This window comes from Clinocottus analis, unplaced genomic scaffold (genome assembly GCF_023055335.1).
Source record: "Clinocottus analis isolate CAN_PGR_092001 unplaced genomic scaffold, fCliAna1.0.p SCAF_3, whole genome shotgun sequence".
NCBI lineage: Eukaryota > Metazoa > Chordata > Actinopteri > Perciformes > Cottidae > Clinocottus > Clinocottus analis.
Window position 1 is genome coordinate 5581663 of NW_027176042.1, and position 14172 is coordinate 5595834.

The 14172-nt window shown below is 42.1% G+C and overlaps 1 protein-coding gene across 2 annotated transcripts in view; it reads left to right on the forward strand.

Moving 5' to 3' along the window:
* Positions 1 to 12858, forward strand: part of phf2 (PHD finger protein 2) — a 33159-nt gene extending 20301 nt beyond the window's left edge. Inside the window, exons 12-22 of one of the 2 annotated variants that reach the window (XM_068594211.1) lie at positions 52 to 405; positions 596 to 712; positions 2231 to 2346; positions 2543 to 2721; positions 3607 to 3674; positions 4943 to 5115; positions 6093 to 6385; positions 7141 to 7236; positions 7325 to 7434; positions 7519 to 7834; positions 10415 to 12858. In XM_068594211.1, coding sequence (XP_068450312.1) covers positions 52 to 405; positions 596 to 712; positions 2231 to 2346; positions 2543 to 2721; positions 3607 to 3674; positions 4943 to 5115; positions 6093 to 6385; positions 7141 to 7236; positions 7325 to 7434; positions 7519 to 7834; positions 10415 to 10503 — 1911 coding nt within the window. In that variant the 3' untranslated portion in view covers positions 10504 to 12858. The remainder of the gene's footprint in view (positions 1 to 51; positions 406 to 595; positions 713 to 2230; positions 2347 to 2542; positions 2722 to 3606; positions 3675 to 4942; positions 5116 to 6092; positions 6386 to 7140; positions 7237 to 7324; positions 7435 to 7518; positions 7835 to 10414) is intronic. The other variant, XM_068594212.1, reaches the window with a different exon arrangement.
* The last annotated feature ends 1314 nt before the right edge of the window (positions 12859 to 14172 follow it).

The following is a 14172-nucleotide window of genomic DNA, read 5'->3' on the forward strand; positions in this document are numbered from 1 at the left end:
GATCACAAAACTATAGCTCACTTTTGCAAAATGCCGTGCTTTTGTTTCTAGAATGCAACAAAAGCCATTAAGAGTGAGCCCAGCGTTAAGGTCCCGGTGGAGGAGGCCCCGTCCACCCACTCTGAGCCTGAAGAGCCCGTTTCACCGGCCCACGTCCCCTCGCCCAGCAGAGAGAAGGCCAGAAAGAAAGCTACCAAACCCCCCAAGCCTCCTAAGCCTCCCAAGCCCCCAAAGATGCCCAAGGCCCCCAAGCCACCGAAGGTGCCCAAGGTTAAGGAAGGAGGGAAGAAGAAAGCAAAGAAAGCAAAAGAGTTGTCGCCGCCTCCTAAACCCTCCAGCTTCGCTGCACTTGAGTCCCATGCTAAAGACATCTTGAGTAAAATGGACCAGCCTAAAAAGACAAAGGTGAGCACACGGCAATGTTAACAGAAAATGTAGTTGTTCTTATTTTGTGGAACGATTATTTGTATCCTTATGTTTCACTTTATGTGAGCAATTTTGCATCCCCTGCAGCTTGTCAAACCCAAGCATTGTCAGAATAGTAAAAGCCACCCACAGCCGCTGTCTGTCTGCTAATCACCGCGTCTTTTTTCAGGCTGTAAAGAATGTCCTGAGTATATCGGACAAGGAAATGTCAAAGCAGAACAACATGGAGAAGTTTGACATGAGAGAGCAGAATAAAAACAAGACCGAAGCGAAATGGAAGTATAAGGTAAGATCGTTTCAGCCGAGTCGATGGAATGGCAGCTTGTTACAGGCCAAAGTAAATAATATCACAATCCTTCAAATAAACCTTCGGTAAAGACGACTCAAACAAGTTGCGAAGGTTACAAGCCGAAGCGGCTGAGCAGAAAAAAAGGAAAAAGAAAAAGTCGGATCATCCAGAAGTGATTTGCATACTTCACTTCAAAGCAATCAGCAACAATAACGATGCGGCCCCCAAGTCGCACATTCGAGGCCTGCAGCTCATCAAAAACTGCTCCAGAAAAAAATCCTCAATCCCAGAGTTTATCTAATGGAATTAGGCCCCATCCATATCCTCTGCCTTCCATCTAAGTATTTACATATGCCCTCATCTTTATATATAAAAAAAGACCCCTGTGAGGTGTTTATCCAGGTCCCCAGGGGCCACATCGTCTCGGTGATCGCCATCCAATCATGAAAAAGAGTTCACAGCTTCCCTGCGGCGTGTGCAGAAGGACAGTTAAGGCCTGTGTCGCTGTCCTTTACAAAGAGCGCACAAGCACCGTCGGCATGAACGTTAACTGTCGGCTTCAGGTTACATGGCGGCAGCGCGTGCCTTGAGTTTGGAAGTCGAAACAGTTGCAGGAGTGAATGTTTGAAAAATGCATATTCTTGGGTTTCAGTTAATTACACAGTGGGCTCAGTCGTGATTTTCTTTCATGGCAGCGGCGTTGCATTCCTCTCTGTAAATTTGGTTCACTTTAAATTGGGTCAGAAGATGTCACAAGAGAATATAATCCGGGGAGATTTACATCATGATGATTTCAGTCTTTCTTATTATTTATTATGAACAGAAATGGTTTTACTTTAATCAAACAACTTCCTCTGACTATTCTACAGGACAGTGTTTGTGTTGTGTGTTTTGAAATTAGTTGAATAGAAAGTTACTGATGATACATTTTTATTTTTCTTGAAATGCTACATTTCTGACACTTAAGGTGAAAAAACAAAAGATATCATCTCGAAACCTCCCCAGTTTATTACTTACTTTAAGAAAATATTATTTGTTGTATAAATGAGGCTATGTTCAGAATCTAGAAAGGAATAAAAATGTAAGTTTGGTGGATGTAAAAGCGGACTCAAAGTCTGCGAACAAACTAATTTAGGAAAAACGGCCTTTAAATATATGTTTTGTAAAATTACAAACACTTTAAAAGCACTAAGACAATAATTTGTTGCAACTAAGTATGCAAATGAGGCATTATCTAATGATAACGTTTGGTGAAACTAAGAGAAATCTACAGAAGAAACAGACAAAGCAGTAAAATAAACACCTGAATGTGTATTTGGGATGTTTTCTTTCCACTCGTCTTGAAGTTGCCATGTAATGGACGTACATGCCCCTCTTAAAAAAAGCATGAATCTTTAAACATGGATCCTTTGATTCTCATCACTAAAAATGCTGCGATGTCATCCGTGAGCGTGGCGATTTCATTTGTCGTGTGCCCCTCTGACATTGTTTCCTCTTTACTGTCTCTTTCTACAGAACAGTAAACCAGATTCCCTGCTGAAGATGGAGGAGGAGTGCAAGTTCGACAGGACACCGCTGTCGGGCAATAAAGACAGATTCAGCTTCACTATGTCACACAAGAAGACGCTTGGGTACGTATGAGAGGCCTCCTCTCGGTCTCCGGAGAGGAGAGCGTGTTCATCGTCTCCTGTGGTGTGTTCTGGTGATTATGGAACTATGTGGCGATCGGCACCACAGCCATTAGAGACAATTCAAGGGCTTCTCACGGCGAGCGCCCGGCTGAGCCTCGCATCAACTCGCTCATTGTCCTGTGGTTTTCCTTTTCAGCTCCAAGACGCTGAAACCTCAGACCAACTCAAGTGTTTTTGGATCATTACAAAACCTAAAAGAGGACAAATCCAAGCCGGTGAGAGACGAGTACGAGTACGTATCCGACGAGGGGGAGCTGAAGATTGACGAATTCCCCATCAGGCGGAAAAAGAACACCGTCAAGAGAGATTTGTCCTGTGAGTATTCCGTGTCATGTTTCAGTTTATTTAAACTAGCGTCTCGGGCTGGGTATGAACCTCAACACTTTTTTATTGGTGGCTGAAATGTGTCCGTAGCGTTGAGTTTAGAAAAGTGTTGAAAATCAGCATTAAATGATTGGCGAGATTATTTAATTTGTTTATTTGATCTGATAGTTCCAGTTTTAAATTAGGGAAGTTGAGTGTATTTTTTATTTAGGGTTAGTGTTGTTTTTTTTACTGAAGCATTAAGCATTTTGGCATATTTTGGTATCTAAAAAATCCTTTCACTGATGTGAATAGGTCTGCTATTGCGCTCATTGGTTGCTCTTTTTCTCGGTTGGTGAAATAAATAGACCAATCAGAGCTTTGTCGGTGGATCTTAGAGTTCCTACACAGCTAGCTAGCTGCGTCACTACAAACACTACAAATAGGAACAGAGAGATGAGAGGGATTGTCGCAGACGTACGGGTCGTTACTGAAATAGCAACTCCTAAATCGGCATGATTCCATGTGCAGCATGAATAAGCAGCTCCTAGCTACCGTAGCTTCACACAGCACACATGTATTTGTGAAAATTAGCGATTTGCAATATTGGGCAATATACATTTTTTTTTACTCGATACAAAAAATAAAATAATGGAATTTTAGTCTAATTATTGGACTAGGTTAAATTGTGTTTGAATCTACCAAATGTAGCATTTAGGGAGGAGCAAGTAAAGCCTGCAACCAGCTGCTACTCCACTAAATCCTACACGCTGGTCCTTTAGGTATTGCCTTCTCACAAAGATACGCAGCCTGACGAGTAATAATGAAAAGATATAACTTTGATCAACAGCTTTTGTTTTAGCTATTTCTTATTGGTGAATACATTTTTTTTTCCAGTTTTGTCAGACATCAAAGAACACATTCAGCCAGCCAAGAAACCAAAGTTCCAACCCTCTGTGACCAAGGTATGTACCACATGACACTTCCACTCCTCTTTCTACACAAAGAAACAGAGGACAGCTCTGTCAACTCATAAGCACATACCATCTGAACTTATGTAATAAACGTAATGTTCATCCTACAAAACACCTTTTAAAACTCAGATAAAACATTTTTAAAAACTATTGTAAAAAGGGAATCAGAAGGAGAAGCTCCCTCGGCTGTGGGTCAGCACGCACTGATGAAGGAAAAACCTGTGGCATGAACGACGAAAAAAAGAAACAGACGCATACCAGATTTTATTGTGTTAGCTATTGAGAGGTTACTTAAAATCATAACACAATCTTATAGTTTACTTCAGATTCTCGGGGGTCTCAGAGTACCCAGATTTATTGTGGATCTGTTATTCGGTTGTCGATCAAATGGCACAATGTCTTGTGGTAGCTATATTGTTACCCCTTTTGTCAAAATTGACACGGTGCAAATTTCTAAATACATTTGTGTAAAACAAAATAACCACAAAGTTAGTGTCGGTCGGGTCCACAGCTGATTTTTCTCCTCTGAGGCCCACAAGTGCGTAATTTTGGCCACGATCACATAAACAATGAAACTGCAGGAAAAGAAGTGAAGCCACTGCAGAAGTGATTTAAACCTGCATTCTTTCTGATGGCCAGCAGGGGGCGAATCTGATTGTATAGAAATCTATGAGAAAATGATTGTACTTCTCTCTTTATTTATTCTCTCAGTAAACCTTTTAAACATGAGATTATGGGCTCAATCTCTACGTTCAAGTCTTCTTCATGACAGCATGATACCCACTTAGTGAATTATGGAGCATGTAGAATCAAATAGACCATAAAGCAGATGCTTAAGGACAGGGCTGCAAGGTGATTGACAGGTTGCTGCCAAGTTGTTGTCGGTCTGGGAGTTATCTGTGTTTTCGTCTTAGAACTTTAACCCTTTCGCAGTGCTGTGTTTTCACTTCATAAAATTGTAACATTTTGATTTATTAAAAATGGCTTATTCAGTGTTTAGTTGTACTTAGCGCCACTGTCTTGGAAACCGCCAAAACAAGTTGGCAACAACCAAAACTGTAATCCTTAAACAAGCGGTTATCGTCCTAGTGACTACTTCCACTTTGTGTGCATACAGTCTATGAGAGAAAACATTCAACATTAATACACAGAGATCCAATCCAGTCTAGAAGCATCCCATTTGAAACTGGCACATTGGCTGCCGATGTCCGTGTCTCTCGGGTCCACATTGTTCTGCTTCCTCCTCCACTTTGTCTCAGAAGCCGACTGCGGACTCCTCAGATGAAGAGACTCTGCACATCGACACGGAGACCAAGCCGGAGACGAAGAGTCGCAACTCTAAGGCCAAGAAAAAAGGCGGCAGCGCTGCCGGGATCCTCGACCTGCTGCAGGCGAGCAAACAAGTGGGAGGAATCGACTACAGCGCCAACAGGTAGACGCCCCCCACATGATGTCACTCGGTTCCTTTCGGTTGCGGCCCATGCGCAGTGTTACTCTCTGATTGACCCCCGTGGGGCCCTTTTTTTCCCCCTCTCTCAGCAGATTCAATAACGCACAAATAAACAAACGCTCAACGGCGATATAATTGGATGAAAAAGCTGCATTTTTTTGAGCTGAAAAATCAACTCGCAACCAAAGCAACAATTTCCGCAGGTTCTGCCGGCAGTTGGTGTTTAGTCAATGTGTGGGCTCAGTCGCCCCAAAGCACGCTCGTCTTTCACCCAGAGGATCGGTGGTTCGAGCCCTGGCTCCACTAGTCCTTGTCATTGCGTCCTTCAGCAAGACACTTAACCCTGAATTGCTTCCTGTTGCTCCGTCGATGGTGTATAGAGCAAAAATGTAAGTCGCTTTGGATAGAAGTGTCAGTTAAATGAAATGTAATAAAATGTAATGTTTGGGTTGCTCCGTCGTCATCTATCATACGCGGCGCCGCTCCAGGCTCTTCCCTTTGCCTTCTGCTTAATCGCTGCTGGGTCGGGCTCTTGATGGTCTGTTTCCACCACAGTGAAAGCGACAAATGAGCAGTGAAAGAAAGGCCGAAACATTTGCTGAGATGAAGTTCATTTTTCAAATAGTTTGGCGGGGCTTTGAAGAGGGAGCGTGGCAACCGTGGTTCATCACTGCGGCGTTTGACAGTCGCTACGCGTCCTTGTTGCAGATCAGCAGCTAACCACTCAATAGGAGTGTGAAGATATTTCCGCAACCGCTTCTTAAAGTAATCACACGTCCTTGGAGGATTTTTTTTAAATCTGACAGTTTTGCGCTACAATTTTCAAGTGATAATGATGCTCAATAAGCACGACTGCTGACTTCAAATCCTTTTTTTTCTTCACTCTACACCTCTTGCCAGCGTGCCGACTGCTGTGTAATGGCTGTGTTGTTGTGTATTTCTTATTGACGTACTTACAGTCAGCCACCTGCATCTCCCAGCACACAGGAGGCCATTCAGGGCATGCTGTCCATGGCCAACCTGTCGTCTTCAGACAGCTTGCAGCAGCCGTGGAGCAACAGCCAGTCCAAGAACAATAGCCAGTCCAAGAGCAACTCGCACGGCGCGCAGGCCGGCAAGAAGGCCGGCGGCAACAGCAAGCGGCCCACCAAGCGGCTCCCGAAGAAACCCAGGAAGAGCAGCAGCATTGAGAGCCTGGATTACGACGACGACCAGGACCACATTGAGGCGTGCTTCAAGGACTCCGACTACGGTGAGCACCAGAAGCTGACTCCTTCCTCTTGATTCGTATGAGAAAATAATGATCTGCCACGCCCGATTCTCACCGCTGCTAGCAGGTGCTGTTAAAAACAGTTTGGCCTGATGGATCAACACGCGGGTCTTTAGTTCTAACTGTGGCTTTGTACTTTCCATCAGGAGAAGATGACAGGGTTTGTGTTTATTTTTCATGCCTCTTTTTCCAAATCCGCCCTTAATGTTGCTCCAGTTAGTGGTTCATTTTTTTCTTTGAAACGTTTTCCTCGTGAGTCCCCTCCAAACCCATCTGAATGGTTCCTCCCAGCTTGTTAATAGGCCATTAAAGAGTTGTGAATGGTTATTGTACATGCTTTTTGAACTACTAATTAGTCTAATTAGTTGTTCGTAGCACGAACATTCCCGAGATTAAATCTTTGGGCAAGTGTGAAGCTTTCCTCACACACTGGCCCTCTTTTCTTCTTTCTTTTTTTTGTGTTAATCTTGATTATCCAATTATCCCATATTAAACATTTTAGATGGAATTTGGGCTGTAAGCAGCCAGAGGGAAGGAGGGAGCTGTTCAACAGCTGTCTCGCAGCCGTCCCGCATGCTGTCACTGGAAACTTTTTAGATGCAGGGAAAGCAGAAATGTGTGCACTTGAGTCACATTCTGTGCTTTACATATGTGACAATAGTTGGCCGGTGATGTTTCATTTCCTACATCCTCTCATCAGGACGCGTTAGTAATCGGTTGCATCTTTACGATTTTAGTTTACCCCTCGTTGGAGTCCGAAGAGGATAATCCCGTTTTCAAATCCAGATCGAAAAAACGGAAAAGCAGTGACGACACTCCGTACAGCCCGACAGGTAAAACCTGCCTTTGTAATGTGAGTTTGACACTTTTACAGATTTAGGGATCTATATGTTCTTAACCGTTAAGTGGATGTCATCACAGCGCGCGTGGGACCTTCGGTTCCTCGACAGGAGCGGCCGGCGAGAGACGGAGCCCGAGTGGCCTCCGTAGAAACGGGTCTGGCTGCTGCCGCAGCGAAGCTTTCGCATCAGGTACGTCATGACGCTGTTATGATGTGATAATGATGGTGAGCGTACCTGTGAGCAGTGCCCAAGAAAACACATATCTGTTCTCAGGAGGAGCAGCAGAAAACTAAGAAGAAGAAGAAAAGCACCAAAAAGAAGGCAATAGTAGTCGAGGAGCCCCCGAAACTCTCTCAGGACAGTAGCTCGCCGGAGCACAATCTGGACTCCCAAGACGGCAGCCTGACGGACCACGAGTTCAACACTGGAACAGTCAAGTCGCCGGGGGGCCCGCAGCCCATGGCGCCGGGGGTTTTCCTGAGCCAGAGGCGACCGTCCATGTCTTCTCCCAACAACAGCACCAACACAACGAGCACCAACAGCAGCAGCGCGGCGAAGGGTGACCGCGCCGTGGCAGCAGACGCCAAAGGTGAGCCGCAAAGAAAGCGACGTTTGTCTGTTGCGCCGTGTTCACACCAAACGCGACAAGACTTTTCACGTTGGGTCTACCGCGTCGGTTGTGTCGCGCCACAAAAAAAGTGTGTTCACACCAAACGCAGCATGACTAATCGCGGCGCCACAAAGAGGGCGTGGCTTAGATCTGTTGCTTCTCTCCAGGAAAAGAGCAATCTTTTCCGCTATCAACTATGAAAGAAATAAACACTAGTTCTGCTTTATACTTGTTGTGAAAGTCACAAAAACGTGGGAACATCAAACGTCCTCCTGTTTGGGTTCATAACACCATCTGTCGCCGCTCACAGCTCGGTGAATTTCACCAACTCCAGGAACTGCGTCTGGGCTTATCACTGGAAAAACTAGTTACCGTTTCCGTCATCCACCATGGAAATAACCACTAGTTCTGCTTTATACTCGTTGTGTAAAGTCCACATACGTCAGAACGTGAAACTCCATCGTGTTTGGGTTCATAATAGTATCCGTAATCCCACAACAGCGGCTGAATGAAGCCGCTATCAGCGCTCCTTTCGGGGGACCGGCAGAAGTTTGATTCAACAACAACAGGACGGCGGTGACGAGCGGAACATCTCAACGCTTATTGGCTGACGCAACTATGAGTCACGTGCTTTTGTCGCCGGAGTTGGGAAATTTCAACTCACGCGACGCCCACAACGCTCTGTTTGCCCCGCGGCAAACTCGCTGTTCGTGTCGCCTCAAACGCGTCTGTCACGTCTACACAGGTTTTATGCAGCTGTGCATTGACTTTGCATGTAATCTGGTTGCGCGACCAGATCTGGTTGCGTTTGGTGTGAACACGGCATTATGCTGCGCTCACAACGCAAGTAGATTACATGCAAAGTCAACGCACAGACGCAAATGAATGAAAACAACGCAAATTTACGTGCCGAATGGTGTCTGATGTTCCGGCGTTTGTTGAATTTTCACAACATGTATAAAGCAGAAATAGTGGTTATTTCCATGGTGAATAGCAGAAATGTTAACTGTTTTTAAGGAGATAAGCCACGCCCCTTTTCCAGTCTGAATGAAGCCTATGACGCTAATTAACCACATATAGCCGAGCGAGTAGACTCACACCAGTAAAATGTTGTGAAAATTTGCTTTGCTTTTAGCGTGAACGCATCATGAGACAGCTTCCTTATGTGAATCCAAACTATTTATTATTTATTGAGAAGGGTATGAAAAGCAGAAAGCGGTGGATCTGTGCTAGCGGTGGATCTGGTCTGCGCTGCCGTTGTCACGCTTGAAAGGAGCAGTCCAATTTTCTGTCTTGGTTTTGAACCACGAAGCCTCTGTGCTGTCGTTTACGCTTGGAATATGATTGGTCGATGCCTTTGTGAGCTTTATTGACGTTCAGATCAATTACTGAAAAAGCATTACATCACTTATTTTGACATGTAATATATTGTTTCGCCAAAGTATAATGAAGTATTACTTGGGATGACATGGAGCGGCTCATTCCAGAAATTTATGTATTCCCCTTATTTTCCCCATAGAACCACATTCTTCTCAGGGAATTCTTCTAAAATCACAGGCTGGTAACATAAAGCACTACTTGAATGGAATGAGTCATAAACAGTATGGCTTAGCAGCTGCTGCCTTTTACGCATGCAAAGCATATTCATCCCGTTAGACAGTTATATGAACTGCAGATGTGTAAAGGATTGGATGCAGAAAACAACCCTTCAGATGAATGCACCTTGTTTTCAAGGTTTCCAAGGTACTCTGAGAAAGCCTCTGATCCTCAACTGGACTGACTGGTTAAAACCTTTTATGAATGCATTTTAATATACATTACATGTGATCTGTTACTGTTGTTTTTGACGTGTCGTGAATACATTTTGAATCCTGAGCGTGGATGAGTGGGTTAAAACAAATACAGGATGTTCACCCAGGAGGCCGCTGATCGTGTCCCGTGTGAGGTCGACGCTGATTTATCTCCATTTACGCCCGTAAATCCAATATGTTACAAATAGAGGTGTAGAAAATATCAATGCACTTGTATCGCAAGGCTATGTGGTGTGATGTCACCTTCAAAAGACTAATTCATTTTGAAATTAAAAGTTTTCATGCAAAGATTTGTGGCAACGGGGTTCATTTAGTGATTGCTTACATATAGTGATTATCCGATGTTACGCAGATGACGGTGTGTTCTTCATAATATTTTTTCTAAGATGCAATTTTTATCATTTTAATGTATCGCAATATTGTAACCCCTGTGTTATGATATTATGCTCTCAGAGTCTTTCTTTGGTTTAGTTTAGTTTTAATTTCTAAGCCATGTGTTTAAAACTGCAACTACAGAAAATATGTATCCCTCGAAACGTAATTCAAAATGCTGTTAAGTTATATGGGAAGGTCATTTAGTGGGAAATGGGGTTTGGCGGCTGTCGTTAATGGGGAGAGCGTGCGTTCTGCAACCACAAGGTTGACGGTTCGATCCCTAATCTCCCCGTAGTTTGCAAGTTGAAGTGTCCTTGAGCAAGACACTAATTGGGCATGGAACACTAACTCTCTTTTCTTGTTCTCTTCACAGCGAAGCGGCTAAAGAAAGGCATGGCGACGGCCAAACAGAGACTTGGAAAGATTTTAAAGATCCATCGAAACGGAAAGCTCCTCCTGTAGCATGCAGCAGCAGACTGCTGTCGGACTGGGAATTCATGAGCTGGGTCCCATCCCAACCTCACCCCTGTTCACTGATTAAAGCCAATAATGGAGAAAAAAAACAAACATAAAAAAAAAAAAACCATCAAGAAATCATGCATTTTTCAATTTTTAAGAAGAACATCACTCAAATAGGTTTTTGCCTCTACTTATACTTTATAACTTTCAGATATTAAAGTGTACAGAACCTACTATAAATATTTTTTAAGAGAACATGTCTCATTTTACTACAGCTGTCAGTTTATCAGGGGTCGCTAAAACATGAAGTAGAAGTACATTGCAGTCATTCCAAGATTTGTGAAAGTATCCCTTGCATGTATTCAGTTGCATGCTCCGCTGGGGTCAGGGTGGGGGGATTTTACACGTTATTCCTACGATATGGATGCAGCTTATCATCGCCACGCTGGATGATCGACGGGTTGGGTGAAAAGAATAAAAATGCTTCCCTCCTAGTCAAGAGTGCCAACTCGAGCATTTATCTCTTCGCGTGAACACTCGGGTTTGCAGAGCACTATCAGCGGCGGTATTTATTTATTCCTGTCGAGTTCATGGATAGGAAGTGAGACTTCGAGGAACGACTGTAAAGCACAACGCATAGGACTGAATGTTTGGGACATGAACATATGATGGGACCTGTGGCCGATGGTAAGCCTCATCCATGTGAGGTCTGCATTACATGGGGATACTTTCTCTCTTCCTTTGCTTTCACAGGCAGCACCCCGGACTCCTCTCTGCGTTCACGTCTTCACACAGTGCAGTATATAGAATGTAGCTTGTACATACCCTTTTAAATTACCACTTTTTGTATCCTTTTCCCTTACGGCTTCATTCTAAATTTTTACCAGTTTTTGCTAATTATGAATACAAATATATATATATGGATATACATTATAATCCTGATTTTTCAACTTTTTTTTTTTTTAAACCCGCAGAGATTAATTTCAGCCTTTTTTTTTTTTCCTTTCGTTTCATTTAAAAGGTGTTGCCTGGAAAACAACTGAAGAAATGATACATTTTATTGTCATATGGCCTTACATACACAAAGCTAATTGTATTGTGATTCTGTTTGAACAAGAGACGGAGCTTTGAGGGGGAAAATTATATAAAAGAAAAAAGAAGACAAAAAAAAACACTTAAAGTTTCTCTGACCAGCCTCTTGTTCGAGTTCTAGTATCCTGAAGGGTTTTCGGAATTATTTTACTAGCACCTTGTGAAGTGTTTCTGTGTCAGTGATGTAATTTATTAATGTTTGTAGCTTTTTTATACTTGTACAATTCTTAAAGAGTTTTTTCTTTTGTTTTGGAATATTTCATCAACTTTCTTTCTTGGGATGTGTGTGTGTGTGTGTGTGTGTGTGTGTGTGTGTGTGTGTGTGTGTGTGTGTGTGTGTGTGTTTGGAACATTTTACACACTAGAATCTACATTAGCAACATTTTTTTTTTAATCTCCATTCAGTCACTCAATATCAATGTTGTCATGGGAAACATTTCCAATGTGTTATTATTATTATTATTATTATTATAATTATTATTGTTAATATTATAGTTCTAAGCAGCTGCGTTCACGCCTCCATCACACCGTTTTGTTTCGGTCAGGACATTTTGAGCCGCGGTGTTCACGTCATCATGGGTTCGCTTCCCGCGAGGGACACGCGCTCCGATCAAACTGTCAGTGGGACATTTTCAGGTTTTTATTTTGTACAATATACGTGTGTTGCTTTGTTGTGGTTTATTTTTCTATGTCCGACCTATTAAAACGCGTCCACTGTGCCAGGGCAGGGATGCGACCTGTCGTAGCTGTCTTCCCTCACTGTTACTCGCAGTAGTAAGTATTTACAACCCTTTCTGACCCGGATCTATATTTTTCTGTATTTAGATGATTCTGTTCGAGGTCACTGCTCATCTTCTTTTGTTTTTTAAAGACATGGAAAGAAATGGTCAAAATTCCGAGGAGCAAGCATATTGTTGTTGATGATATGACTGTCCGCCTTGTTTACTTTTTGCAATACAGATGTGGAAAAAACAGCAGCCCTATTGTAATGTGTTCCTCTCCCACTTTGCGATGTGACGTCAGGCTTCTGGTGACGACTAAACTGTTGGTTTTTTTCTGCCCGGCTATACATGTTGTCTGCTTTCAGCATCACACTCATTACTAACTGCTTTTATATTTTATTTCATTATTTACCAAAAAGAAAAGAGAGCCGAGCTTCCGGTTTTAGACTCACTTTGAAGCTCCAGAGCAGCGGCTCAGCCAAGTCATTCATTAAAAGTAAGCCAAAGTCAACACCATTAAACATGTATTAATGGTAAAAAGTCTCTCAAGTAGTCTTTTCACTCGAGGACGCAGGGGAACAATAATATATATATATATATATATATATATATATATATATATATATATATATATATATATATATATATATATGTAATGATTTGTGATTTATACATATATTGAAACAACGGCAAATCGTTGCCACTATGGAGTCCAGAAATACATGAACATAATGTATCTATGTATAATATATTTTTTCTATTTCTACAACATGTATTTATTTAGATGTATAATATATATTGTATTCATTTATATATTATATATAGATATAGATACATACATACATACATATGTATGTATATATATATATATATATATATATATATATATATATTTACATTTATATATATATATATATATATATATATATATATATATATATATATATATATATATATATATATATATATATATATATATTTCAATTTTTCCTCCCAAAGCTTCCTATAGACACAACAGCATATCTATGCCACTAGATGGAGTCCAGAAATATATGATTATGGCAACAGATGCACGTTTTCAAATCGTCGTCACCTTCGATCTGCATGTTCAGACGTTATACTTTTATATTAAATGTATAATTACAGAAGAGGGATCATTTAGGAACATAAATGAGATTATCAGACCAGGAGATGTTTAATTGGAGCCCCAAAATAAGGCAATTAAGAGTGTGAGTAGAGAGGATGGGGTTATGTGCTCGTTTGGTTCTATAGTGACACATCTGGACGCGCGCGCGCACAAATGAAACGCGTGCACAACCTTCATGACTGCGCATGCTCCGCCTCGGTCCACGTTTCCTCTCACCTCTCGATCGCATCCCCGGCTGTGTGAAGAGATGTGGGCGTGCGGTGAAGGCGCGCGGCTGTTTAAGGGGTCGCGACCCCGCTTCCACCCTGGTTAGCATCAAAGTGAGTTGTTATTGTTGGCTAATTGTTAACACAAGAAGGCGAAGTGCTCCGACTTTAGCGAAATGAAACAATCACATAATTTGTCCTCTCAGGATCATTTTCACACGCCGACTGACTGATGGATTTACGGTTTTCTGAGGAACGAACACAAAAGATCTGAAGCTGGCAGGAAGATAAACCAATAGCTGTCACGATGGAGGTAGTGACAACTATTTACAAGATTAAAGTTGTGAATAAAATCGTAATATTACCTGAGATTAAATGGTAAATCCTGAAAGAAAGAAAAAATATTCTCTGAGATTAAAGTATTACTTTAGAAAGAAAATAAATCGGTATGTGATTTTCTTAATGTAATATATTAGTTTGTTCAGGTAATCTTTTGCAGGCATAC